The 25,602-nt window shown below is 43.1% G+C and overlaps 1 protein-coding gene and 1 long non-coding RNA gene across 8 annotated transcripts in view; one reads left to right on the top strand and one right to left on the bottom strand.

Annotated features, from left to right (window-relative positions):
• The window catches only part of tmcc1a (transmembrane and coiled-coil domain family 1a), a 31,341-nt gene that overhangs the window by 277 nt on the left and 5,462 nt on the right, over positions 1 to 25,602 (top strand). Inside the window, exons 1-3 of one of the 7 annotated variants that reach the window (XM_077003130.1) lie at positions 242 to 355; positions 3,450 to 3,493; positions 4,476 to 4,741. In XM_077003130.1, coding sequence (XP_076859245.1) covers positions 4,514 to 4,741 — 228 coding nt within the window. In that variant the 5' untranslated portion in view covers positions 242 to 355; positions 3,450 to 3,493; positions 4,476 to 4,513. Of the gene's footprint in view, positions 1 to 241; positions 356 to 407; positions 956 to 3,449; positions 3,494 to 4,475; positions 4,742 to 6,629; positions 7,031 to 16,702; positions 17,262 to 24,099; positions 25,590 to 25,602 lie in introns of those variants that run through there. The other 6 variants (XM_077003132.1, XM_077003131.1, XM_077003137.1 and 3 more) reach the window with 6 other exon arrangements.
• On the bottom strand, positions 22,148 to 23,339 carry LOC143512602 (uncharacterized). The gene is made up of 2 exons (XR_013130494.1): positions 22,726 to 23,339; positions 22,148 to 22,426 (listed from the first exon to the last, which is right to left on the bottom strand). It is a non-coding gene; the product is annotated as an uncharacterized LOC143512602 (long non-coding RNA).

Genomic DNA, 25,602 nt, shown 5'->3' with positions numbered 1-25,602 from the left:
CCTATCCACCCCTCACACACACACACACACACACACACACACACACACACACACACACTCTCTCTCTCTCTCTCTCTCTCTCTCTCTCACACACATACACACACACACACACACACACACACACACACACACACACACACACACACACACACACACACACACACCAGTCCGGTCGCTCAACGCGCGTCAGGCCACCGCAGTGACGTGCCGCTTCCCCTCCCGACGCGCGGCGCGCTCACGCTGATTCGCTGCGCGCTCACGACGACGTTCGCGTGCTCGGACTTGAACGGAATACAAACGTGGTCCATCATTAAAACCACATTGCACTAGCGGAACACAACCAAGGCGCGGTCGTGTGAGTAGTACACACATCTCTGATTTGCTAAAGCACTGACAGCTGCCTATATTCATCAGCTATTATGCTATACAGCTAACAATTTGTGGACGCACTTACTTACTAGAAATACATATTCAAATGTTGATGCTTCTTTCTGAGATGAAGCAGTCTGTACTGAGTTCATGGAACTTAAGACACGGATGTGTGTAACTACATTTCTCAACACTTGTTATGGTCAGGATTCGAGTAGAGTCAGCGGCGTTTTGAAATCCTGCAACGGTGAAGATTAGGTCAGTGATCTTGAAATGGCTGGACTCAGATGGGTCAGACCTGCCCGGTGGTCCCAGCCACTTCCTGGATTCACGATTACATCATTTAGACACGAAAAAGATGGAGACTGGAATAGTACCAGATCATCTTCCCTCATTCTCCACGATATGATGTACTGCTTCAACACATTTGACACGAGATTTATCCTTGAGAAGATTTGGATCAAGTTTAACTAAAGTCTACTTACCGTAACCCTCTTAATGTAATCCATTCTTCATGAAGTGCTTCACTGATGGACGTGAGGAGTATTTAAGTATTGACAGCTCCATTGTGAAACCCTTCAGCCTGGTCAGTTGAAGTGTGAGCTGTCATAATGCAATAATTACATTTATCCTTTCTTAATGGATTTTGAATACTTAGAATGCAGCAGGATTTCATTTGTACACTAAATACTTTTTATATAATGTAAAATGTAGATATAACATTTAAGTCTTTAAAATCAGTTGGCTCTTTCTTGCAGCACTGTCTATGTTGTGTGTGGTTAGAAGAGTGTTGCCGATTCATGCTGACCTGAAGCTCGCCCTGCTAATGGTTGTCTATTAGCTCAGGTTACAGTTCAGGCAGCCGCAACAGGTCCTGGGTCAGTATAACAGGACGATACTGCTCTGGTGCATGTTCAACCCGGCTTTATGCACACTGATTTAAGAGTCGGCCATTGAACTGAGAAGCAAGAGGAATTCTTATAGGTCGGTTTAATTGATGAGCTGATCATTTGGCCTGGGCTGTGTCGTGCTGTGTGTGCCACAGATGTTTTTGTGCGTATGTGGTACTCCGAGGCCCATTCGGGTCAGGCATGTTAGATACGGTATGGGCTTTTGGACAGCTTCAGTCAGCTGGAGTTCTATGACACACTAAGAGTAGGTCACGAAGGCTCTGGTTACTCTATACTGGAGCAATACTAGTTTTTTAAATAGGTGATGAGTGTGTGTGTGTGTGTGTGTGTGTGTGTGTGTGTGTGTGTGTGTGTGTGTGTGTGTGTGTGTGTGTGTGTGTGTGTGTGTGTGTGTGTGTGTGTGTGTGTGTGTGTGTGTGTGTGTGCGTGCGAGAGAGGATTCTAGCACAGAGGACAGGTCATGCTGCTATTAACAGCCAAGTGCACATAGTACATTGTTGTTTTGTTGATTAAGTGTTACGAAGTGTTATGATACGAACATTTTATGGACCTGTATTATTATTGTATACTTTGTGTACAATGATATACAGCTGTAATGTACTTTATATCACTGCATTTCTATTTCAGTTTAGTTTAATTGTAGCATTTAATAGCAGGTGTGGCGTTGCTTTAATTTAGATGGTTGCTTTGCTCTTTGACAAGGTCATGTTTATTATACCTTATTAAAAATTTGAAGTATGAAAGAAACGGATAGATATGAAACCAGTAAATCTGAAAACATCTGACTTAAGAGTTTTTAGTACACACATGAGCACACACACACACACACACACACACACACAAACACATGGACACACACTATAGCACTCACACAAACATAGATGGAGCATTTAGTAAATGTACCAGATGCTACCGTCCTATACTGTACACACACACACACACACACACACACACACACACACACACACACACACACACACACACACGCAGAATGCACTGGATCTCTTCCCACAGAGGTGTCACCACAGTATCCCCATTGATGTGAGTCACTGTAGCAAAGACAACTAAACAAAGCCACTTTGACACCCTAAACATTACTGAATGGCTTTTGCATTGTGTGTATATGTGTGTGTTTGTGGACACAATGATTTCTAGAAGGCCTTTTGTTCTAAGGCTTGGACTAGTTCACCTTTGACTGGACTGTTTGTGAGTTTAAATGTGTGTGTGTGTGTGTGTGTGTGTGTGTGTGTGTGTGTGTGTGTGTGTGTGTGTGTGTGTGTGTGTGTGTGTGTGTGTGTGTGCGCGTCCATGACTGGCCCATGACTGAGTTCACTATTTTTTGAGAAGGGCTATTGTCTTCTCACACAGTGTCTACACACCTTTCACAAGGCACCTTTCACAAGACACACACACACACACACACACACACACACACACACACACACACACACACACACACACACACACACACACATAACCAGAATGTGTCATGAGCAGAGGCAGAACTATCACTAAAGTGTGTGTTGGACCAATATGTGGGTTAACTGCACAAATGGTACAGAGGCACAGAGGAAGTCCGAACACAGACAGTCGGCTCACAATCTATGAACCATGAGACGAGAGAGAGAGAGACAGAGAGAGATCATTGGGGTTCTTGTTACTGAATTCTGCACTCGATCATACAAATCAATTGGTCAGCTCCTGATGGCCACAGCATTCAGTACATTCCGTGGTTCAGTCCAGTGTCATGGGGTCAGCACTGTCCTGGTTCTCGAGGAGAACCCTGTGGTTTGGGTCGTCTGGTTTACATGACGTGGGAATGCCTCCGTCCTGGAGCAGATGAGCTGTGATGTGGCCCTGCAGGAGACAGTGGGAGTCAGGGTTACTGCAGAACACTGCCAGCGTCCACATTTAACGTCTGCCACATGTTAAAGATAGATTGTGTCATATTTTTGTACATTTTGTGGATGTGTTTTTTTTTTTTAAGCAGAAGTGTGTGTGTTGTCAGAATGTACTAATGTGTCTGTTTGGGACACGGCGTTAAATGAACTCTGTCATGACAAATATGTTCATGCAGCTCAGAAGATTATAATAACTACTTTCACTTGCATTTTGTTTTCACTTCCTACCTTTATCTTTGGTGTGTTTCTCTTGTTTATCTCTCTCTAGTTGACCTGCCACTCTGAGAAAAGCTCGACCGTATTGATCTGATGGTAAGTGGAGCCTCAACCTTCTCTTTCCTTCTCCTTATTATCACACACACACACACACACACACACACACACACACACACACACACACACACACACACACACACACATACACATATATATACACAGTGTATATATATGCTTGCTTGAGAAGAAAATGTTATTGTCATTTTCCTAAAATCTTCCAACACATCCTCTAGGGTTGTGTGTAACTGACTTATAGCTGGAATTGTCTTGTGTGTAGTGTTGTAGACGGGAAAGTGTGTGTTGTGGGGCTGCGATGGTGTGTGAACAGTGTTGTTAGTTTGTTTTGTAGCACCTGTTAGCCGTCTGTTTTCTCTGCTTTGGGTTTGTCTGAGTTTAGTATTCTCTACATGGCCCCAGCCCGTAGGCACCGTGGCCTAACAGTTGTGCGTCTGTCTGCCTGCTTGTTCACTTCCTGGTCTGTTCTTCATTCTCACTGTTCTATTCATTTCTGACCTATTCATATTTCTTCACCGAGACAGTTAAGAAAACCTTAGCTGACTGACAGATGCATGTCCTGGGAAGAGGCAATAAAATGCTCCCTCCAGCGTACACCTTCCAGCGAATCATATACTGGTTGATTGAACATCAAATCCAAACTTGCAACTCTAGTGTAAATGTTTGCTTCTGCTAAAGAAGTGCACTTGCACCCTCTACTGCATCACGGTGGTAGTACAACTGATTTTATTTTGGTCATGCATAGTATCGCAGGATTAATTAAGGGTCAAGGGGTTACCACAAACCCAGCATGCTTTGTCTCATATCACCCACAGTTCCCTGAGGCAGGCATGTCAGTCTCTTTGTAAACACTTGTCCCTCCCCTTCTCAATAGGCCACTCCTCCTGCTCCTCCTTCTTTTCCTTTCCTTTCCTGTTTGCTAGTGCCATAAATGTGTCTCATCAGATTAAACGCCTGATATTGAGTTTTACCTGCACTCTGGATCCGCCCCCCTCCTCCGCAGCTGCGATTAGTGGCAGTAGCAGTGCCCCGCCCACTGGCATGAGACGAGGGAACAGCCTACAGAGCCCTCGGTCCAAAGTGGGCGGGAACACCGTTGACCCGCCTTCGAGAGGAAGCCCTCTGAACCCTCGCCATGCCTCCCACGATGCCGTGCTGCAGGCGGACCGCTCGCGGTCGCTCTCCACCTCCGACACGCCCAGCAGCTCCGCCTTCCTGGACACGCCCCCCGTTGTCTTGTGCTTCCAGCCCGCAGATGATGCGGAAAAGGTAGGCGACGAATCCTGGTGTTAAAAGCCCTCGTTCCACAGATTAAAACAATGTGCAGCTTGTGTTTGGGTCACTTGTCTAACTTCTCCATTCACGGCATACTTCAAGTTCTCTGACATCATGCACAAAAAACAACCTCGTCTTGGCACGTGTGATGCAGTCATCTTGGCCCTTATTCCTTCTACACGTGCCGCATCTGGTCCGTGAAAGCGTTTGCTAAGTGTTCAGAGTTATTTTTGTGTCGGGACGGTTCTCGTAAGGCGTACACATAGCTGTGCTGTCAAACTGGAATGTTGATTCATATGTTTGTACGCGGGCTTTACGATACCGTAGTGAATGTCTTGGAGTCTTGGAGTCACAGACCCAGCCCTACGTTTTGATTTTATAGATCGCACTTTCTCGCAGAAATCAGGGTTTTCCTTGGTGATCTTGAAGGATCAGTCAATTTAAAACATTAAAACAGACAGACGATCAGACATGGCATTAGATCAGATCAGAGCAGATCATTACACTGACGTTAGTTACACTGACATTAGTTACACTGACATTAGTTACACTGACATAAGTTACACTAACGTTAGTTACACTGACGTTAGTTACACTGACATTAGTTACACTGACGTTAGTTACACTGACATTAGTTACACTGACATTAGTTACACTGACGTTAGTTACACTGACATAAGTTACACTAACGTTAGTTACACTGACGTTAGTTACACTGACGTTAGTTACACTGACATTAGTTACATTGACGTTAGTTACACTGACGTTAGTTACACTGACGTTAGTTACACTGACGTCATAACTCCAGAATCTGGTGACTTTGGCGTCCTCATTGTGATGTTTGTGCATGTACGTTTATATTAGTCCAATCTTCCCTCCATGTGGCGTAATATTCAGCTCTACGTGAGTAGTGTAGTGGGCTAAGTGTAGTAGGCTAGAGTCTAGGGGTGCATGCTGTCAATCAAGTGTGCTCCATGGAATATTAGGACGACGCCCAGCCTGTTTGTAGGCACAGTATAGTCAGTTTTATTGTTTTATCAGCAGTGTTTTATCATATTTTTCCTGCTTTCTGAATGTTGAATGTTTAATATAATACTTGTGCTTATGAACATGCAAGCATTTTAAATGGGTTAAAGTATATTCAATAATTTTTTTAAGGAAGCAATGGACTAAAAATGTTAAGATGAAGTCAATCTGGCCACTAGAGGGAGCGCTCAAACGATCAGCTGTAGGACTGTAAGTGATGAATGGTTGTAGGATTGTATTAGACACACATATGCGCACACATAAAACAAAAAAAAAACAGTAGGCATAGTGAGTCTACATGGCTTCAGAAGGTGTGTGTGTGTGTGTGTGTGTGTGTGTGTGTGTCACTGTGCTAAAGGGACAGTCTCACAGACCCTTTCACACAGTAGCACTGCTGGAGCTCAAGGTCGATGAGGTCATTTGGTCAGATACCATGGAAACTGGGGTCTTTTTGCAAGCTAATGATTTCCACAGCAAGACTTTGGAAAATCATGTGTGTGTTTGTGTGTGTGTGTGTGTGTGTGTGTGTGTGTGTGTGTGTGTGTGTGTGCGCGCGCGCGTGGATGTATGTGTTTTTGTGTGTGGGGCTCTATGACATTTATCTATCATTTATAGAGGAAGCCACACCCTATTTAATCTCCATTATACTCCCCAAACCTTCCCCCTACCCCTCTCTCTCTTTCACCCTCTCTGGGGGGAGAAACACAGTCGGCTCCTCTCCCTCCTGCCCCATTCACCCCCCCTAGCAACACCGCTCAGCTTACAGTCAGGAAGCATGAGACAGCCTTGTGTTTCTGTGTACAGACAGAGAAAGGGAGAGAGAGAATTCATATTGGCTCTAAGTACAGAGCAGGACAGCAGAATGCATTTCTCCCTCTCTCTATCTGTCTCTTTCTCTATCTCCCCCTCTCTCTATCTCTCCCTTTCTCTATCTCTCCCTTTTCTCAGCAGTCTTCAATAGATTAGCAATATATACCACAGAGAGCCTACATCTGGATCAGACTACAGTGTGTGTGTGTGTGTGTGTGTGTGTGTGTGTGTGTAGGGGTGAGAGAGTGTACGATGTGTTTGCGGATGTGTGGTAGCTGGCGATAAGCAGGGAGAGAGAGAGAGAGTGTGTGTGTGTGTGTGTATGTCTTCTACTGTATGCAAGAAAGTGTGTGTGTGTGTGTTAAGTGAACGTGTGTGTGTTCCCAGTCAAGTCTCTGCTCAGTCAGCATGGTGCAACGCTTTAGCCTTCGTAGGCAGTACTCCAAGGTAAGAGGCTTTTAGCTTCCTGTGTGTGTGTGTGTGTGTGTGTGTGTGTGTGTGTGTCTGTCTGTCATTGTGCATGTGCAAATGTATCTGCTGCTATGTGCTATGTGCAAAATCAAACGTGAGACAATTTGTCTTTTACATTGTATGATATTGAACAGCACACCAACAATAGAGAAAGGAAATGGCTTCATGTCTGTGAGTGTTTCTACTGATGTGTTTGTGTGAAAGCTTTTGAAAGATCTTTGGTAACTTTGTGCTGTCTATCCTAGGTGAGTGTGCACGGTTTGTCTGAGAGTGTGTGGGCACGTAGCCATGCATGCAGAAATATGAGTGCTCCCATTTTTGTGTCTTTGAATTGAGAGAGAGAGAGAGAGAGAGAGAGAGAGAGAGAGAGAGAGAGAGAGGGTTTTTTTCATACTGTTGTAAGAAGTTTGAGAATATATTTGCTTTGCTTGTGTCACTAGAATTCTTGGGTTACTCTTTACCCATTTCTATATGCCTGTGTGTTTGGACACAGGTGCTTTTTTCAAGACTAAAAGGGTCTGTAGAGACTAGTTGATAATTAAGTAGACCTGCTCAATAAATCAATTAAAGTTCCAAACTTCCAAAAGCACTTCATGTTGCTGCAGTACACACGTCTCCGTACGCTGAGAAGCCCCCCAGTGAACCACACCCCTCTTGTAAAAGCAGCGTTGGTGTTTGTGAGTGACAGATGCGGTCAGAAGATAAAGGTGCGTGGGACAGGTTGTTTTCAAGCCTGTAGACTACCTCGACTATCTGCAGTGGATTCTTCTGTATGCTAATATCCTACTCTTCTGTGATTGGATGTTCTGACCACTCTATCTCCCAGCACTTCCTGATTGGTTAGTTCAGCTTCGTTCAGAATGTCATAGGGGACATTTGAACCTGTTTTTGTGGCCACGCCTACTCGTGTTTATTGTTTTCAGTCATTGCTAATTTTTAGTCCACTTTTCTCAACCTTCTTTCTGTCTTTGTCTACTGTGTGTCACCCAGAATTGGTACCAGTTGAGGAAGAGCTGCAGGTTGCACATTTTTTAAACATCTCCTCACTGAATGTGCTCCTCTTAGACATTTTAAAAAAGTAAATAAATAAACAATATAGAATTTTTCGAATTCATTGACGATTCTCAGTTATAATTTGAATTTTCAGTCCTTATGTCATGCAATTGGAAAATCACAATTCACAATTTTATAAGTAGTAGGGAAAAATGTCTCATTCACAATCTCAAAACCGAAAATACAACAAAATCTTGAGAGTATTAAAGCTATGTAACAATAGTTTCCATTTTTACAAAGAACACATTTGCCTATTGGTTTTTCCCGGTGTGAAATGCCACTATGTCAGTCATTTCTTTAACAACACTGGAGAAGGAAGCAGCCAAATACTCTTGGCAGAAGTTTGTAGTGTTGCCATTGTGTATTTGTTGCGTATTTGTTGTGTATTTGTTGTGTCGAAGCCCGTCTCCTTGAACAAATGTGTCACACCTTACACCGCACATTCATTACACCTCGAACTTTTAAAATTCCAGTTCCATGTCAGTCACAGGTTCACCACTGAACTTCTGGGGATTTCCCATGAAATTGTTGTGATTGTCTCGTTGTTGTGATTGTCTGCGTTTTACGTCCACATTCAGGCGGGTCATCTGCTCTGCTGGCCAGATGATATCACACTGTGGCGTGTGAAGTGGCCACGGTGACGACGCAGCTTATGTTTCACTACTGAACGTTAATCTATAAAATCTGTCCCCTGCAAAAGCAGAGAGAGACCTAGAGTCATTCACAGCCCGATAAAGATATTAGCTTTGATTTCCAGATGCAAGTTGTCACCTGAGCCCTGCTGTAGGACTGGCCACCCATTTTTTTTGAATGTCAACGATTACGTTTCAACCCCCCAACTTAAAGCGTGAAGTTTCTATGCGATCCGTCCCTTCACCACAACTGGTGAGGGTGTGTGCAACCCAATGACCACGCCCACATTATTACACAGTAACGCACTATGAGAAAATATGTCTTATTGATTTGAGTAACATAAACCTCCATATTGATCACAGTAATAGATGCTTATCTCAGGTCTCTCTTTTGTTTCTCTCTGTATCACTTTATGGTTTCACTCGGCTCCAGTTACACACAAGCCGCTTCTGCAGTGTTTAGCACGCCTGCTTTAATAAAGGCCTGAGTATAGGACAGGAGAGTGCACATTGACTCTGATACAACCTGTTTGGATTAAAGGGTCCTTGTGTACAATTAGGGAGGGGGATTCAGATGTAACTGGCTGTGTGCTGAGATAAATCATGTGTTGACGCCTCTTCTCAGTGAGTCAATAGAGATTTACCTTCCTGGCTTCACGAAAGCAGGTGTGTAAGGAATCGGTGTCGTGCTGATCTGTCTTAAGCTTCTCTCGTTTTACCTCAGAATCTCTGTTTCAGTGTGTGTGTGTGTGTGTGTGTGTGTGTGTGTGAGGTGAGCGTAAGAGCAACTTTTATTGTCATTTGCATGAATCTCTTCTTTTCTTCTTTTCCTCACTGTTCTTTTCTTTCTCAATCCCACAATATGTAAAAAGACAAAGTGAAATACAGCATGAGTGCACATATACGTCTCCCCCCAAAACAAACTCGTGCCAGTTCAATAGAGGTGTATAATCCAGGTTCAGAAAGTAAAAGTCCTCACCAGGATTTTGCTCAAGCTTGCTAGATTTTCTAATTAGCAATCCAGGTAAAATTAGTGGAATCATCACAATCCAGGAAGCCAGAGCAAAATCCTGGTGAGGACTTTTACTTTCTGAACCTGGATTATACACCTCTGCAGTTCAACTGACTGGGTTTCTTCCTTTTATTCTCCTGTTCTTAGCTCTGAGTAACACTAGGCCGGACGTGCCTGTTATTGAGCAGCTGTGTGGGGACTCTGGTGTGAGCCCTGCCATGGGACCTGTTATGCATACGCTGATATCAGAGCGCCAGGTCTGGCGTAGAAAACTACAGGCTAAGCTCTGGCATTCTATGCTGAAATGTGTCATCCGTGTGAAAAGGTTCCTTTAAACACGCTAATTCAGCTACTGAAATTAAAATGTGAGTGCTTCAATGATTATTGACATCTCACTCTCTCGCTCACTCTCTCTCTCTCTCTCTCTCTCTCTTTCTTTCTTTCTTTCTTCATCTCTCTTCATCTATCTCTCTCTTCCTTTATCTGACATGCTCTCCTGTTCTGTCCTGTTCTAAGCTCATTTGCATCAGCTTTGTCCAGCATCTCTCTTTCTATCTCTCTTTCTTTCTCTCACTCTATCTCTTGCATCCTTTCTTCCCACTGTCTCTTTTTCTCCTATCTTCCCTGTCTCTGAGACTGCTGGTTTCCATGGTAACAAAACAATATGTAGTCAGAAGGGATGTCTGATTGGGCACAGGTGTGTGTGTGTGTGTGTGTGTGTGTGTGTGTGTGTGTGGGTGTATGTCTGACTGTCTCTCTGTGTGTGTGTGTGTGTGTGTGTGTGTGTGTGTGTGTGTGTGTGTGTGTGTGTGTGTGTGTGTGTGTGTGTGCGCATGTGTGTGTGTGTGTGTGCCTGTGCATACACGCCCTGCATCTGTGATCTTGGTCACAGGGCTGTGTGCCATTTCCTGTTTCCTGTGCCGGCCTCTCTGCCCTCAGAGCGGAAGCGTTTCTCGGCCTCGAAGGTTGTGGCTGCACGGCTGCCGCGTCTCGGATGCTGTGGGGAGTGTCGGAAGTGGCGCACCAGCGAAGCCAAACTCATCAGAGACTCGTGAGAACTTGTCTCAGAAATGTTGGATGTGCTGGCAGACACACACGACACGACAACGCTGGTCTTTGTTGCTTTTTGTTTCGTGTGTGTGGATTTTATTTGAGTTTTAAGATTCGTTTTAGAAAGAGCGAGAGGGCGCGTGCATATCTTTGATGTCTCTGCTCAGTTTAATCAGCCTGTTTCATGTCTTATGAATATTCATGAGTAAATTATTTATTTAGGTCAACGCCCATAACAGCACCAGCCAACACTGGGGTGCAAACGTATGCACCTCCACACACAGACCCCCACGCGCATATGTTTAACTGATACTTACACTACAATCTGTTTTAAGTAATCATCGTTATTATTAGTAGAGTTGACCGAGTAACATGCCAGCACGGGTCCGTTTTGGATCTTGTTATTCTGGTTTTTTTGTGGTAATCCACTCATTAACTCAAAGGCCTCAGCACACAGAGGTGAATATTCATTTGCAGGGGTCTTTATGTACATAGTAATTAGGACTGTGGGCATGTAGGCATTTGACTTTGTTTGTGATGACAAGAAGTGTGTCTATAGACTATAGATAAAAATGTTAGATATATATGGATTTCTGATTTGTATAGTTGATGTTGTTGTATAATGTGTAATAGTGGGATATTTGGAATGCTGTGGGGATGGTGTGTATTGTTGGAGTAATGGTAAGATGGAGGGCTGATCCCAAACACAGCAGATATGACAGGACTGGTATTTCCTGTTTTCTCCTGTCTCCTTTAAATCTCTCAGGAATGCAGCATTTTTTACATAAAGATCTGGTCATCCTTGCTCAACAAGGTCGAGACACGAAGAGGCCTCACACACACGCAACACACACACACACACACACACACACACACACCCAACACACACACGTGCAACACACACAGTTTCGCTATCATGCTTTCATTTACTTTCAGTCTCTTCAATGCAGCACGAGTTGTGAATAGTCTGGCGCCATCTAGTGGTAATTTGAGCACATCAGTTTAATGGACAGGTGTTTAATGGACAGGTGTTTAATGGATGGGTGTTTAATGGACAGGCGTTTAATTGAGAGGTGTTTAATGGACAGGTGTTTAATGGACAGGCGTTTAATGGACAGGTGTTTAATGGACGGGTGTTTAATGGATGGGTTTTTGCGAGTGTGTGTTTCTGTGTCAGTGAAATTTGCATAATGCATGTGTTAAAATGTTATAGAACTGTACTATTCAAATGTGCATAAGGGAAGTCACAGCCGGGCATGTTTTCACTGCCTGTTCTCCTGAATAAGAAACAATACATAGTCATGTGGAAAGATGTTGGGTAACCGCACATGCTTATACAGCTAAAGGGGAGTATTGGGTAACCTAACATACTTCTGCAGCTCAGGGGGCATGTGGAAGGTGCAGGGTATATTTTAGGCAGACCTAGGGGTGTGGGGGGTGGGGGTAGGTGTGGGGGGTGTGTGTGGGGGGTAGGTGTGGGGGTGTGGTGGGGTGTGTCTCTGTCTTTTCCTGTTTCGCTGTACTAGTGAATAGATTGTGGGTGCTCCCACACATATTCACACACACACACACACACACACACACACACACACACACACACACACACACACACACACACACACACACACACACACACACACACACACACTCATTTCCTTTAGAACAGTGTTTTTGCGGCATTGCCTCCTTTCCGTTTGGGAATGGTGTAATACCCACAATGATGCGTTCAGTGGTACATTCTTAAACCACTAGTCAGTCAGTCAGTCTGTCTGTCTGTCAGTCAGTCTGTCTCCCTGTGTGTGTATTCATATATATATATATATATATATATATATATATATATATATATATATATATATATATATATCAGTGTGGAACTGTCAGGGCCCTCTACGCCCTCTCTGAGGGCCTAAAATATTCTTAAAACATAAATATATATAATTTATCCAATTTAAAAAAATCTACTTACAGTTTGACAATCGACATCTAAACAATTACAAAAATATAAGCAAAACATTATTCAACCGTGTCTATTCAATCTGTGTTGGAAGGTGAGGGGTTAAGTGGAAGCCTTTGAGCCTGTGTCTCCCCCTATCAGGACTGTGATGCCCACTGTTCGTTTACAGAGGGCCTGGCAGTTATAATTCAGCGCAATACCAGTTTCAAATGACAGTAAAATTGACCAATCATATCTTCCCTCTTAGTGGGCGGGCTTAACTGTATGATAATTTCCGCCCGCTGTGGCGACGCTAGCTGTCGTTAGCGTACCACCGCTAGCTAGTTTCGATTCATTCCCTTGAGCGCGTTGTTTGCATATTCCGCTTCCGATGAACACGGAGCTGTAAACCTTATTTTGTTGGAACCTTATTTTGCTTAAGAAGTTATCTAGTACAGATATTGTTTATTGCGTTTCTAAAGCTGTACTGTCGTCTCAGTTTTTTATTTATTTATTGCAGTTAATTAGGAAAGGAAACACATTTTTTCGGGGGGAGTGGGCCCAGGTTTAATGGTCACGGTTCGCTACTGATATATATATATATATATATATATATATATATATATATATATATATATATATATATATATATATATATATATATATATATATATATTCAGCTCTGACGTTTACAAGTACTTCACCAAAACTGTCATGTGGTGTGACCAGGTCTGGGGCTATGATCAGGTCTGGGGCTACGATACAGTAGTCTGGTTTTGGGTGACGCTACGGGGATATACGGGACAGCAGGACCACAGATAACTGATCTACAAATAAACAATTACACAGATTGTGTCTCTTTGTAAATAGACAGCAATAAATATACATCAGCAGCAACAATAGTACTGTGGTTTTATGTACAATTCAGGCCCTGGTAGAAAAGAACATTACCATTGAATGACATCTGTACGTAGTGTGTTTCAATTGTCCTTAATTATTTAAGGACAATAAATAAATAGAAGTGAAAACATGATGTGAAAACATGATAAAAACAAAAGCACAGTGAATATTGCTGAGGTAATGCATGTTACATTAGCAAAATGCTATAAAAGGCTATAAGCTGGGGGAAAGTGTGATTTGGTTCACTTGTGTAGGTTTGTTCACATTTACAGTACAGTGAGATGCAGCACACTACGCCCTATGCTACACCTACCTCCTGCTTGTGTAGAAGTCACTGACCATGCATTCTTATGTTAACTGACACGGTGGGCTCCCCCATCAAAAACATTCAATATTTATTGCCACAACAACTCGAGTGCTTCAGCTCTGACTACAGAGTGAACACGGCCACCCTGTACAAAGCTGAAAGGAAAAAACTGGCATGAAGAACCCTAGCTACACCTAGCTACCCCTAGCTACCCCCCACAACATAGCTAACTGTTAGCAAAAGTAGCAAGCATTGTTTTACGTAAGCATTTTATGTATTGCGTTTACACACACACTGTACACGCAGTATTGGGATTTTGATGCAGCTGTTTTACTTCTGAATCCAAAAATCCAAACAAAAGCTTTTATGTATTTGCATGAATTATCAGTTTGAGGGAGTGTGTGATGTGGAGAGTGACAGGTTTTTACAATGCAGGCATCTCTTCTACTGCATTCCTTCATTGACATACGCGTCCCCTGCGCCATAAAAGAACAGCAAGAATGATACTGAAGTCCCGATGAATTAATGGATGTGGCGGTTCAGTGGGGGGAGGGGAGGAGGGTGTGAAATTGCTTTTTTCACAGTTCGTCTCTCATGAGTGTGAATAAAACTTCACAATTTGGCAAAACCGATGAGATGTTGAAATAATAAGAACGTAACATTCTCACTGTTCTCTCGTGCTCTTTGTCTTCGCATAGATTTGGACACAATTAACATATCGCTTAGAAACGTCCGCTTAACATAGAAACAGAACATCACAGTTGTGAACACGAAGGACCTTTTAGAGTGGCTTGTTCCACCGAGTATAACTTCATATAGCTATTAAGTAGATATCTATGAACTTTCTATGAAGTGGATATCTATGAACAATCTATGAAGCAGATATCTATGAACTATCTATGAAGTTTCGTACTAAACAGGAATGTTACTTACTAACCTGGTCCAGATATGTAGTGGTATGTGTGAGACTGACTCTTTAAAATACAAGAAAACAAAATTAGTTCATAAGCTTGTACCCCTAAAAACCAGGATGTTTTTGTGTGCATGTGTAGAAAATGGATTCCAACCGATTCCATTTTTTTTGTATTCCTATTTTTGTCTGGAAATCCTGCCTATTGTGAAACAGTCCAGTAATTCATCAGTGCACGTGTCAGTATACGCTACTCATGCCAGTGTGATTGTCAATGCAAAGGTACAATTCTAGAAAGTTCTTACATCTTTTCTAAATTACATCACATGAAGAAGGATGAATCACATGCTCTTCAACCTCAGGAGTGGCTCTTGCATTCCAAGTATGACTGTGGCAGGTATGTTGTGGCTAGATATGGCCCAAAGGTAAGTAAGTCGTGGACACAAACACAGAGGCTTGTGAGCGGGAATCCCCAGGAAGGCGTGCACGTTTACAATATGCAGGTTAGAGAGCGGGGAAAAGGATGTGGCAAGAAATCCGTCGGTCGTCGGACGGGCGTAATGCGGGGAATGCGCGGTGAAGTGGAATACCGAACGTTTAGTAGCTCATCACGGAGTGATAGTGTGATGGAGAGACCGTTCCGCCATTGTTCTGCGGGTGAGAGTCCTAGGATGCTCTTCAGTAGCCACAGCATCTCATTGGCTGATCCTCAGCACCAGGGCCACCTGCCATGACCTCTTTGTGAGCTCAGTGGTGGAGCACAAACATGACCTTTGGAAAAGCTGCTCCTCACAAGACATGCATGAAGTGTCAATAGGACATTTCTAGAAGTTGTTAAATAAACAGAGAGGAACTTTGAGAGGACTCTTTGATGATTTCCACCTGATTAATTTTTTCTACCTCTATTGCCTTCTGCTACCTCAGAGACATAATACAGCCACTGGCTGACAATAACTCATGGTGGTGTTTGAATGTGGAGATGAGGTTGGTTTATCTGGTGTCTCTCTCTCTCTCTCTCTCTCTCTCTCTCTCTCTCTCTCTCTCTCTCTCTCTCTCTCTCACTCACTCTGTCTCTCTCTCTGTCTGTATGTCTCTCTCTGTGTCTCTCTCTCTTTCACACTCTGCCTCTCTGTCTGTCACTGTCTCTCTCTCTCTCTCTCTCTCTCTCTCTCACACTCTGTGTCTCTCTCTCTCTGTCTGTATGTCTCTCTCTGTGTCTCTCTTTCACACTCTGCCTCTCTGTCTGTCACTGTCTCTCTCTCTCTCTCTCTCTCTCTCTCTCTCTCTCTCTCTCTCTCTCTCTCTCTCTCTCTCTCTCTCTCTCTTTCTCCCCTCCTGATTCTTTTCCATTGAGAAGTTTCTGGCTGTTTTGGCCCCACCCCTTTCCCATGCACCCTAGCTCTTTTCCAAATGGGACACGCATACACACACACACACACACACACACACACCCCCCACACACACATACACACTATATTGTTCATCAATTAGTCATATGTAATCTCACCATGGTTTCATGGCTTTGAGAGTTTACTGGCTTTTGCTAATTCAGCTGCTTCTTACTTAGTTCAAACACTGGCTGTTGTGAACTCTCTCTTGTTCGGGATCCATGTTTTTTGGTGTATACCTCATTAGCCCACTGCTTGTACTGTTTGGACTGCAGCCAGTCACTGGCTTGCACACCCTGGACCATGAGCGCTGATTGGTTCAAAGAATGCGCTGTGTGCGCGTGCTCATTGGATTAGGTCTTCAGCTCACATGCTCATTGGCTGCGCTCTCTAAGACAGGCAAGGAGAGTGGGTACTACTTCAGCTGTCTAAAGCCCTGGACTTGCTGATTATGGGTACACGACGGGAGAGGGGAAAGAAAGCTTGGGTTCTTGTTTTCTCTTTCATTCTTCCTGTTTCTTTCACACAGGCACACACCCCAGAAAGCTGTTCCTTTTAATCATCTCATTCTTTGAATAACTTGAAGCCGAGCTGCTTTGTCGTTCAAATATGATAAATCTGCTGCGTTTTTTCATCTTGCTGTAGATCCGTCCTAAATGAATCCATCTGTTGCTCTAAGGACACCGGGACCCCAGTGGACATTGTTATGAACGTGAGAACATTGCTCAGGTTCCATGGACCTCTCACAAAGCTTACAGCTTACTTGTGGTAATCACGTTTTGAAATAGCGAGACGTTCGGTTCATGTGTTATTTGGGTCAGAGCTGAGACCCAGTTAGAGGTTCTGGACACACCGTCGGCGTGAGGCACCTCAGGGTTGAGTCAAGTGTGTGCAGCAAGTGGTCCTCTGGGTGCTGCTGGTGGTCTTCTGACCTCAGCGTCACAATGATTTCTCCAGTAGAACTTATCCTCAATCTGGTTACGCCAGAGTCCTCACCCTCTACCTCTCCAACTAGTACAGTAAGTTCTCCACTTACATGCACATTTGAATTGATAATATTTATTCTGCATATTCAACCATTGAGTGACTAATTTGCATAATGCTGAATACATCAGTGTTTGCATATATTGTGCATGAACATGGCTGAGTATTTCTAAAGTGTGCCACTTTTGTGAGTTTTAACCAGTGTTTGTGTGTGTGTGTGTGTGCGTGCGTGCGTGCGTGCGTGCGTGCGTGCGTGCGTGCGTGCCTGCGTGTGCGTGCGTGCGTGCCTGCGTGCGTTCGTGTGTGTGTGTGTGTGTGTGTGTGTGTGTGTGTGTGTGCGTGCGTGCGTGCGTGCGTGCGTGCGTGCCTGCGTGCGTGCGTGCGTGCGTGCGTGCGTGCGTTCGTGTGTGTGTGTGTGTGTGTGTGTGTGTGTGTGTGTGTGTGTGCGTGCGTGCGTGTGTGTGTGTGTGTGTGAATGTGAAGGGAAACCTTTAAGAAACTTCCACAGACTTTGTTTTGACGTAATCACTCGTGAAAGGCTCCGTTAAGCTGCCTGGCACAGCATGACTGCAGTGTTCTCCACTTCCTTGAGTTCTGGTCCACCATTTCACCAGTGTCTGTAGTACTGCACCTTACACCTTACAGTCATTAGAGCCATCACATTCCATGTTTGAGTCCAGTGTGTGTGTGTGTGTGTGTGTGTGTGTGAGAGAGAGAGAGAGTGTGTGTTTGTGGTTCTCGTTATGTAATTGTCCACTGATGGTGAATAGGGCCTTTGTTTGTGACATCTGTCCTCTTTAAAGAAACTAGAAAGCGGATTTCCATGAAATTCTGAACCAGACTCTGACTGAATATGAGCATAGTGGGTGGTGGGCAGAGAGAGAGAGAGAGAGAGTGTGTGTGTGTGTGTGTGTGTGTGTGTGTGTGTGTGTGTGTGTGTGTGTGTGTGTGTGTGTGTGTGTGTGTGTGTGTGTGTGTGTGTGTGAGAGAGAGAGAGAGAGAGAGAGAGAGAGAGAGAAAGTGAGAATGTGTTTGGCACCAGAACTGCGATTTGACTGTTTCCTCATTTTTTTTTGGCAGATGCTATTTGCACCCGGGTATATGCAGCAGTATGTGTTATTTGCACCCGAGTATATGCAGCAGTGTGTGCTATTTGCACCCGGGTGTACATAGCAGTGTGTGCTATTTGCACCCGGGTATATGCAGCAATGTGTGCTATTTGCACCCGGGTGTACATAGCAGTGTGTGCTATTTGCACCCGGGTATATGCAGCAGTGTGTGCTATTTGCACCCAACATTTTGATTTATCAAAGATTAGTACTATTCTTTTGTGTTCCATTTTACTTACAAATTATTTTACAAGAAGTGAAGATACTTTTATTTGGGGTTATGGGGTAGACCTGTTTGAATTTTGTTTTTCACTTGTGAGTCTTTTTCTTTACCATGCTTAGAATTTAAATAGCAATTTAATTATCCTAAGTCGCTTACCGCTAATGGCAGTAATCACATGGTAAATACTACATGTAATATACACTGCCAGTGATAAATAATGTTAAAACAAAATGTAACACAAGTTAATATCTGTCTGTAGCACCCTGATATGTACACCACATTGTATGTGTCACGTTATGGTCCCCGACCCCTCCCTTTGGGCGTGTGTTTACGTCGTCTGCGTCAGTGGATCTCCGTGGGTGCGGTTGCGTCCTGTGATAATTCGTTTTACCTGTGGCTCGTCTCGTCATCATGTGGGGTTTATGTAGTTTGTCTATTTAATGTGCGTTCGCGCAGTGTCTTGTGCTCGTCGTTGTCTGAGTCTACGTGTCTCTATATGAGTGTTAAACGTGCACTGTCTGCGCTATATGTGTAAAGACAAATAAAGTAACGTCTGTAGCGAACAGGATTCTGTGTCTCGTCCTTCACCCAGTCGCCAGCGTTACAGTATGATGTATACAAATATTCTTCCTGCCAGTACATTATCAGCCTCTTTAATTTTATTTAATTTCACAGAATGCAGAAGACAGATTTGATTTTTTAATTCATTTTTTCTGGATGGTTTGTACATTTTTTAAAGAAATAAATTGGGGTTTTTATTATTTACATCATGTTTAAATAAATTTTAATTTTGTGCATTGGATGGTAGCCCTCTTCACTCCATAATCTCAGTGCTCTCTGGAATTCCTCACAACTGTCGAAGGAGTATCCTTCACAAATGTTCTTTAGCTTTTCTTCCTTCTTGGGAGAAAACACAAATATTAGCTTATATAAAATAGTCATTACATTATAAGTCTGGCATATTGACTCTGTCATGCAAAAACCTTAATTCAAAAGGACTGTACATCTTTTGTTATACACATTCATGTCCTTTGTGTGTACTGAAACAACACAAAAATAGAGAACAAAAAGACAAAATTATATAATTTTACACAAAACTCAAAAAATAGACTGGACAAATTTGTTTTTGTAAGATAGCAATGTCACGTAGGGCTACACCCCCCTCTCTGTCACTTGTTCCTGTCCTTGTGTCTGTGTTGTTCCCTGCATGTCTGTCTCCATGGTTTCCCCTCGTCTGACACGCCCGTGTCATCAGTGTCTTCACCTGTGTGTCTAGTTTAGTTCTGTGTGTGTCTAGTTTAGTTCTGTGTATTTATAGTCCCAGTGTTTCACTTATCGGTTATTGGTTGTTTTGTTCTATTTGGTTAGTTTGTGCTCTTGTTATTCATGCTCTTTGGTCGTGTTGTGCTCTTGTTATTCATGCTCTTTGGTCGTGTTGTGCTCTTGTTATTCATGCTCTTTGTTCAGTGTTCTACGCTTTCTGGTCTGTGAGTTCTACTCATTTCGTTGCTCAGTCGTCTGTGTTTTCTGTAGCCTGATTTTCTAGTTTGTATGCGTTTACCCCGTGTTTGGTTTAAAGTGTTCGTTCGGTGTCTTAGTTTAATTCTTAGTATCGTCATGCCTGTTTATTTGTCAAACCTGGATGGCTCGCCCGTTATGACCCCTGTCTGTTTGAACGACTTTGATCATGATCATTCCTCTTAATAAATCTCGCTCTCCTCAGCGTTTGTGTCCGCCTCCAAGCTCTGTAGCGCCAGTTAGTGTTGCCACCTGTCCCGGTTTTCACGTCGCTGTCCCGGTTTGTCTTCTTTTTAATATTCGGTCGCGGCAAAAAATAAAAATTATTTAATGTCCCGGTTTTCACTAGGTTAGTTCAAACGACTATTTAGACTGTTTCTGCACACTTGAAATCTGTCTTTTTTTCTCGCTGTGTCCATTTTACACCCCCCACCCGGTAACACTTTACGTTCGCCACTATTATGCTCCTATTAGCTCAAAAATATATCAGTGTTCGTTGGATAATAATTCTCACACTATTTCTTAAATATATATCTTAAAATGTAAAGTTAAATTGAGTGATGGACCTTTATACATAACTATTAACCAAATTCTGCTTACCGTTTCCTACTGTCTCCGTTTCGGTTCCTTTGAATTTGCGCCTTTTCGCTCCCGCGCATTCATTGGTAGACATGCGCAGATGGGTTCGCTTTTTTTTTTTAATTAAGGGGTGAAAATAGCCTCGCTGTGTGGCAAATGCTACTTGTACCCGGGTGCAAATAGACACTCCGTTTTTTTTTTGGTCTAGACTAGTGGTGAATTAATATTGACACAGTCAGTGGTCTGCTGCCTCTCAAGGAAACTCTTACAGTATGTGCATAATGCTCCATTTATGAGGCCTCATAGTACTTCAGAAAATACCAACATGGACTTACAATCCATGCAAAATCGTTTATGATCTTGGAAGAATTTGGCTGGTGTTAAATATTTGGAATATCGTGTCAGTACAAGTTCGATTTCTTACAGCTTGATAATTATAGATTCCCATACACACAGATCCCTAACAGCAAGGTTCGATATAATAAGACAACAAATATATGAGACTTTTTCAGAAGGTTGATAGGGATAAGCTATAAATAATGGTAATGTGGTAATGCAATACAAGTGGCTATTCCAAGCGTTTTTAAATGAATTGATATAGCAATAATTTGAAAGATAATATGAACACTTGTTGTAGCATTTGTCAAATCATTGACCTTGTTAACACTAAATCGAATTTGTGTAAAAACTGAATGTTATTTATTACGCTTGTCATACTGTTTACTGCTTTTGACTGAATGAGTAATGGAACCTCTGACTGGCCCTGGACTTTTATATGTAGTTTTAGTCAGCACCATGTTTCAGAAAATACTCAGGCATTTGAAAGTAGGGCAATATCTTTCCTCAGTCACATAAGCATCATTATTAGGGTATTTCAGCATTTCAGTAATGAAAAGGCTGACGTTATTTTAAACTCTTGAGACATTTTATTTATTTCCTGCACAGAAGATAACATCAGATACAAAGCTGTGAAGTCTTGCCTTCTTCAATGAGTGAACAATGCTAACTTAGAGAATACATGTCGGTTAGCATTTCACAAATGTTCCATTGCCTTTCCATTGTGTCCAATCCTTGTTAGCCTTTGTTAGCGCTTCGAAATTAGACATTCCAACGGTAGGAAATGTGAGTCAGGTGTTCAGATTTCACCGGTGGCACTTTGAGCAAACTGGGTACTATTGGCGCATTTCCACTAGGGCCTGCTTGGCGCGGTACGGTTCGGTACGGGTCGATTCGCAACGGAACGGTCGCGTTGTGTTTCCATTACAATGGTGAAACACCCCAATGTGGGTGGAGTCGCTGTTGGCGCGCGGGTTGTAGTGTCGTGACATCATTTGTATACGACCACAACACCGGTCGACGCCCCTTAACACATAGCATTATTGTATCTTATTTATCTTTATCTTCATTATTGTATGTGATTGCTCTAATTATTGATAATAATTTGGTATTACTCAAACAGGCTGAACACACCCTGCATAAAAAGCATCAGTCATACAATCAAATGAAATCAAACTTTATTATGAAATATAGATATTTAAAGTACAACATATGTAAATAATATAGTTATAGTTTTAAAAAAGTGCAAAAAGCAAATATATACGTATAGCTTTATATGAAATAAATATTTATAGTACTACAAGCAACATTTTGTGTGCTTTTACTGGCGTCTGTCTCGCATGGTGTTCACAAGTTCGCCAAGCACCCCGAGGAAAGCCCGGTTGAAGGAAACATTTTCCGCCAACTCCGCTCGCCTCGTCAGTGGAAGGGGAATCTTGAACGTAAAAAATAACAAATATTAAACACAAGTATTCCCGTGAAAGCAACAACAATATAGCGTAACTGCACAAAATGTGTAGCACGTCATCGCTGCTCATGCTGTGTTTATGGCTACAGCTAACTAGCAACTAGCAAGGCTAAGAGCTAGCTATTGTACAGTAGTGACTGTGGTGGTAACAATAACTACAAACACAGCTCTAAATTCCTGCGTTTACAATAGATGCGTTCATATTACATTCATATTACATCTTTTACGAGCCTAGTAGTAAAACTGTGAAATCACAATACACTCACCATTCTCCGTGGCCTCCAGCACCGACATTGTCCAGCACGTTTTCTCTTCCGTTACTGGCTGGCCGGTGACCGTATATGACATCCATTTGCTGGAACCATTTCCAGTCTTTGCGGTTTGCTCCGCTGCGTCCGTTATGGTCCTTCACCGCCCGGTAATCGCGTTAAGCTTTTTTAGCTTGGACCGACCGGCACTGCTGAACGGACCGCTGGTAGCCATGAGTGGCCATTAGCGCGGAAACCTCGCTAAAAACCTTTACATTTCTAGTGGCCCCGTCCAGTTCGCCCTGGATTTTTTGATCGCTGATTATTAACAGAAAGGTTTGTACCTCGGCGTTTGACCAGGGAACAGACTTCGCTCCTTGGGTTTTAAAAATGGCTGAGGAGTCCATAGCATAGCGGAGGAGTCGCTCTCCTGACGCAACCTGTGACGACACTCCCTGGCCAATCAGTGTCATGCTGTTCCTCCACGTCACAGAACTGTACCGCTTCGGAACGGTTAGAACCTCAAGCGAGTCGGTACGAAAAAAGTACCCAAAGGGGCCGGCTCACAGGGTACTGGTACTAATGGAAACACTCACAAACCGTCGCGAATCGAACCGTACCGCGCCAAGCAGGCCCTAGTGGAAATGCGCCATTTGAGTACTAAGAATTAATTTGGAATGTAAACATCCTTGCAATATTACCAACGTGTTATTGGTATTGGTTCCTCTACGTCTCGTGAATTTGCCAATTGTGTGTACTGTGGTTGGAGAGGATGACGCAAGATGGCTCCTGGCTGGGGCGTGTTTTCAGATTAAAAAACAGTTCACACATGAACACACGGGCCATGAAGGCTGCCTAACCTCCTCCACATTGAGTAAGCAGCCAACTCTTATTCATGGCACTCAAACTTTAATTCTCTTGCTTTGACTATGAGTATAGACGTTCCTCCTTGCATCTCATGGTGCATCTGATGTGTTTATTTGTTTTGCTTTATCTTCATAGAATTTATCAAGACATTTATAATCAGTGACCAGGTTCCGCCACTTCATTTATTTCAGTGTGTATATGTTTTCAGTCAACAGCTTTTTTTGAGTTTTGTGCTTGAGCTGAACTATTGTTCGGTCCGTATTGTTTGGGATGTAAACACGGTTTGTTCTTTGGTGGGAGATATGTTGGATTGTCCGCGGTTATGCTGTGGGTTCGTGGTTGTGTGTTGCATATCCGTGGCCGTGTATTGTGTGGTTGTGGATGTGTTATATATATATATATATATATATATATATATATATATATATAAACTAACTTGTGTGTGTGGATGTCACATGTAGGATTGACTGGCCTTCTTCCTGGTGGCTGACCTGCACTGAGTAGCCATCATCCGTGTTAAGTAGTAGCATATAAACCAGGGCGTGCGTTTGTCGTGAGGTTTTGCAGGGTCTCGAGGGCGCATGCGTAATCCTGTTCTGCTATTGTGTTGTGCTGTTTGCTCAAGTGCCCCAGGCACAACAGAACACACCCATCCAGCCCACATGGTGCCGTCAGACAACAGCTTGGCGGAGGCTTGGTGTGCTTACATGGCGTTTTGTACCTCTGTGGCAGTTACTGTAATTCCACAGAAGCTAGTTATGAGTTTAAGTCTGATGTGTGGTGAACACCGTTACGGTCTTCACCTAAGCCAAAGTATTTTACTCAACACAGCCACTCCATGTCCTGTGATTAGTCTGCTGTCTGCCAGTAGGCATATATGTTGAAAGTGCATCAGAATATCAGAGGAAACTCATTCTGACAGGTAGTCTGTTACTGGGTGTTTACAATCACACCGACTAAAACCATCTTCATCCTGCACTCGAAACCCAGGGTTAGGGTTATATAGTAACGTGTTGACACACAGCGGGTACTTTGACATTATACACTATGTTAGTTCATTACTATTTCCGGCCAAAACCACAACACGTTCCTATCCGCAAGTGTTATTCAAGAGTCTGGCATCAAACGAGTAATGTAATAGGTATGAACTCTGCGAGGAACTCTCTCTCTCTGGTGTTGCTTTTTAACGTTGTAGCCCACTTCTTTAAACATACAATACATTTATCCTGTAAACATACAACACATTTACATTGATGACAAGAAATCACGGCGTTTAAAACCTGCGATGACAGACGACTAACCTGACTAACTTGTTTTCCACTTCATTGTTGTTTCGGTAATTGGTTTCTCACAAATATCCATCAGATTAGATGATTTACATAGAGACCTGCGTTTGTGTTGACAATGTTGGTCTGAACGGTGGAGTTCACTACAACACTGGGGAAAAAGAGATTTCCTATGAAAACTGCAGAATTTCCTGAGCAAATTAGGTCTGACCACGAATAGGGAACTCCATAAACTACAATAGAAGACTATAAGCACAAACGATTATGTATCACAATCTATATACAATCTGTTACATGATGCACTATTATTTATTGCACGTGTTGCCTGTAATTTTCCTTAAATATTCTTATTTTGTTTTTTTTCGTCCCTACCCCAAAGTGAAGTCAGTATATTTACAATTGATAGCGTCTAATATCAGATGATTGACGCTCGCGCCGCACAACTTGCACGCGCTCCGGGCGGAACTGCAGGATTTGAGGATGAGGTCATCGGATCATCGGGCCGGTGGGCGGAGCTCCCGCTCCATCAGCCAATCCGCTCTCAAGTGCCACTCGCGTTTCAAAACAAGTTCGGCAAGTCCGAGAAAGCGCAAATAAAACTACGGAGCTCCTCGCGTTCGGCAGACAGAGCGAATGGGATGGCGGCTCAATGAAGCGCGCGACATCCGCGGGGAAAGACACTTTAGGGACATGCACTGGGAGCAAGTGCTTCGTTTAAAGAATGGCAAGGTAAAAACAGCCA

This window comes from Brachyhypopomus gauderio, chromosome 4 (genome assembly GCF_052324685.1).
Source record: "Brachyhypopomus gauderio isolate BG-103 chromosome 4, BGAUD_0.2, whole genome shotgun sequence".
Classification (NCBI taxonomy): Eukaryota; Metazoa; Chordata; class Actinopteri; order Gymnotiformes; family Hypopomidae; genus Brachyhypopomus; species Brachyhypopomus gauderio.
The sequence above is the reverse complement of the archived record's forward strand: the minus strand, read 5'-3'. Positions and strand labels throughout refer to the sequence as shown.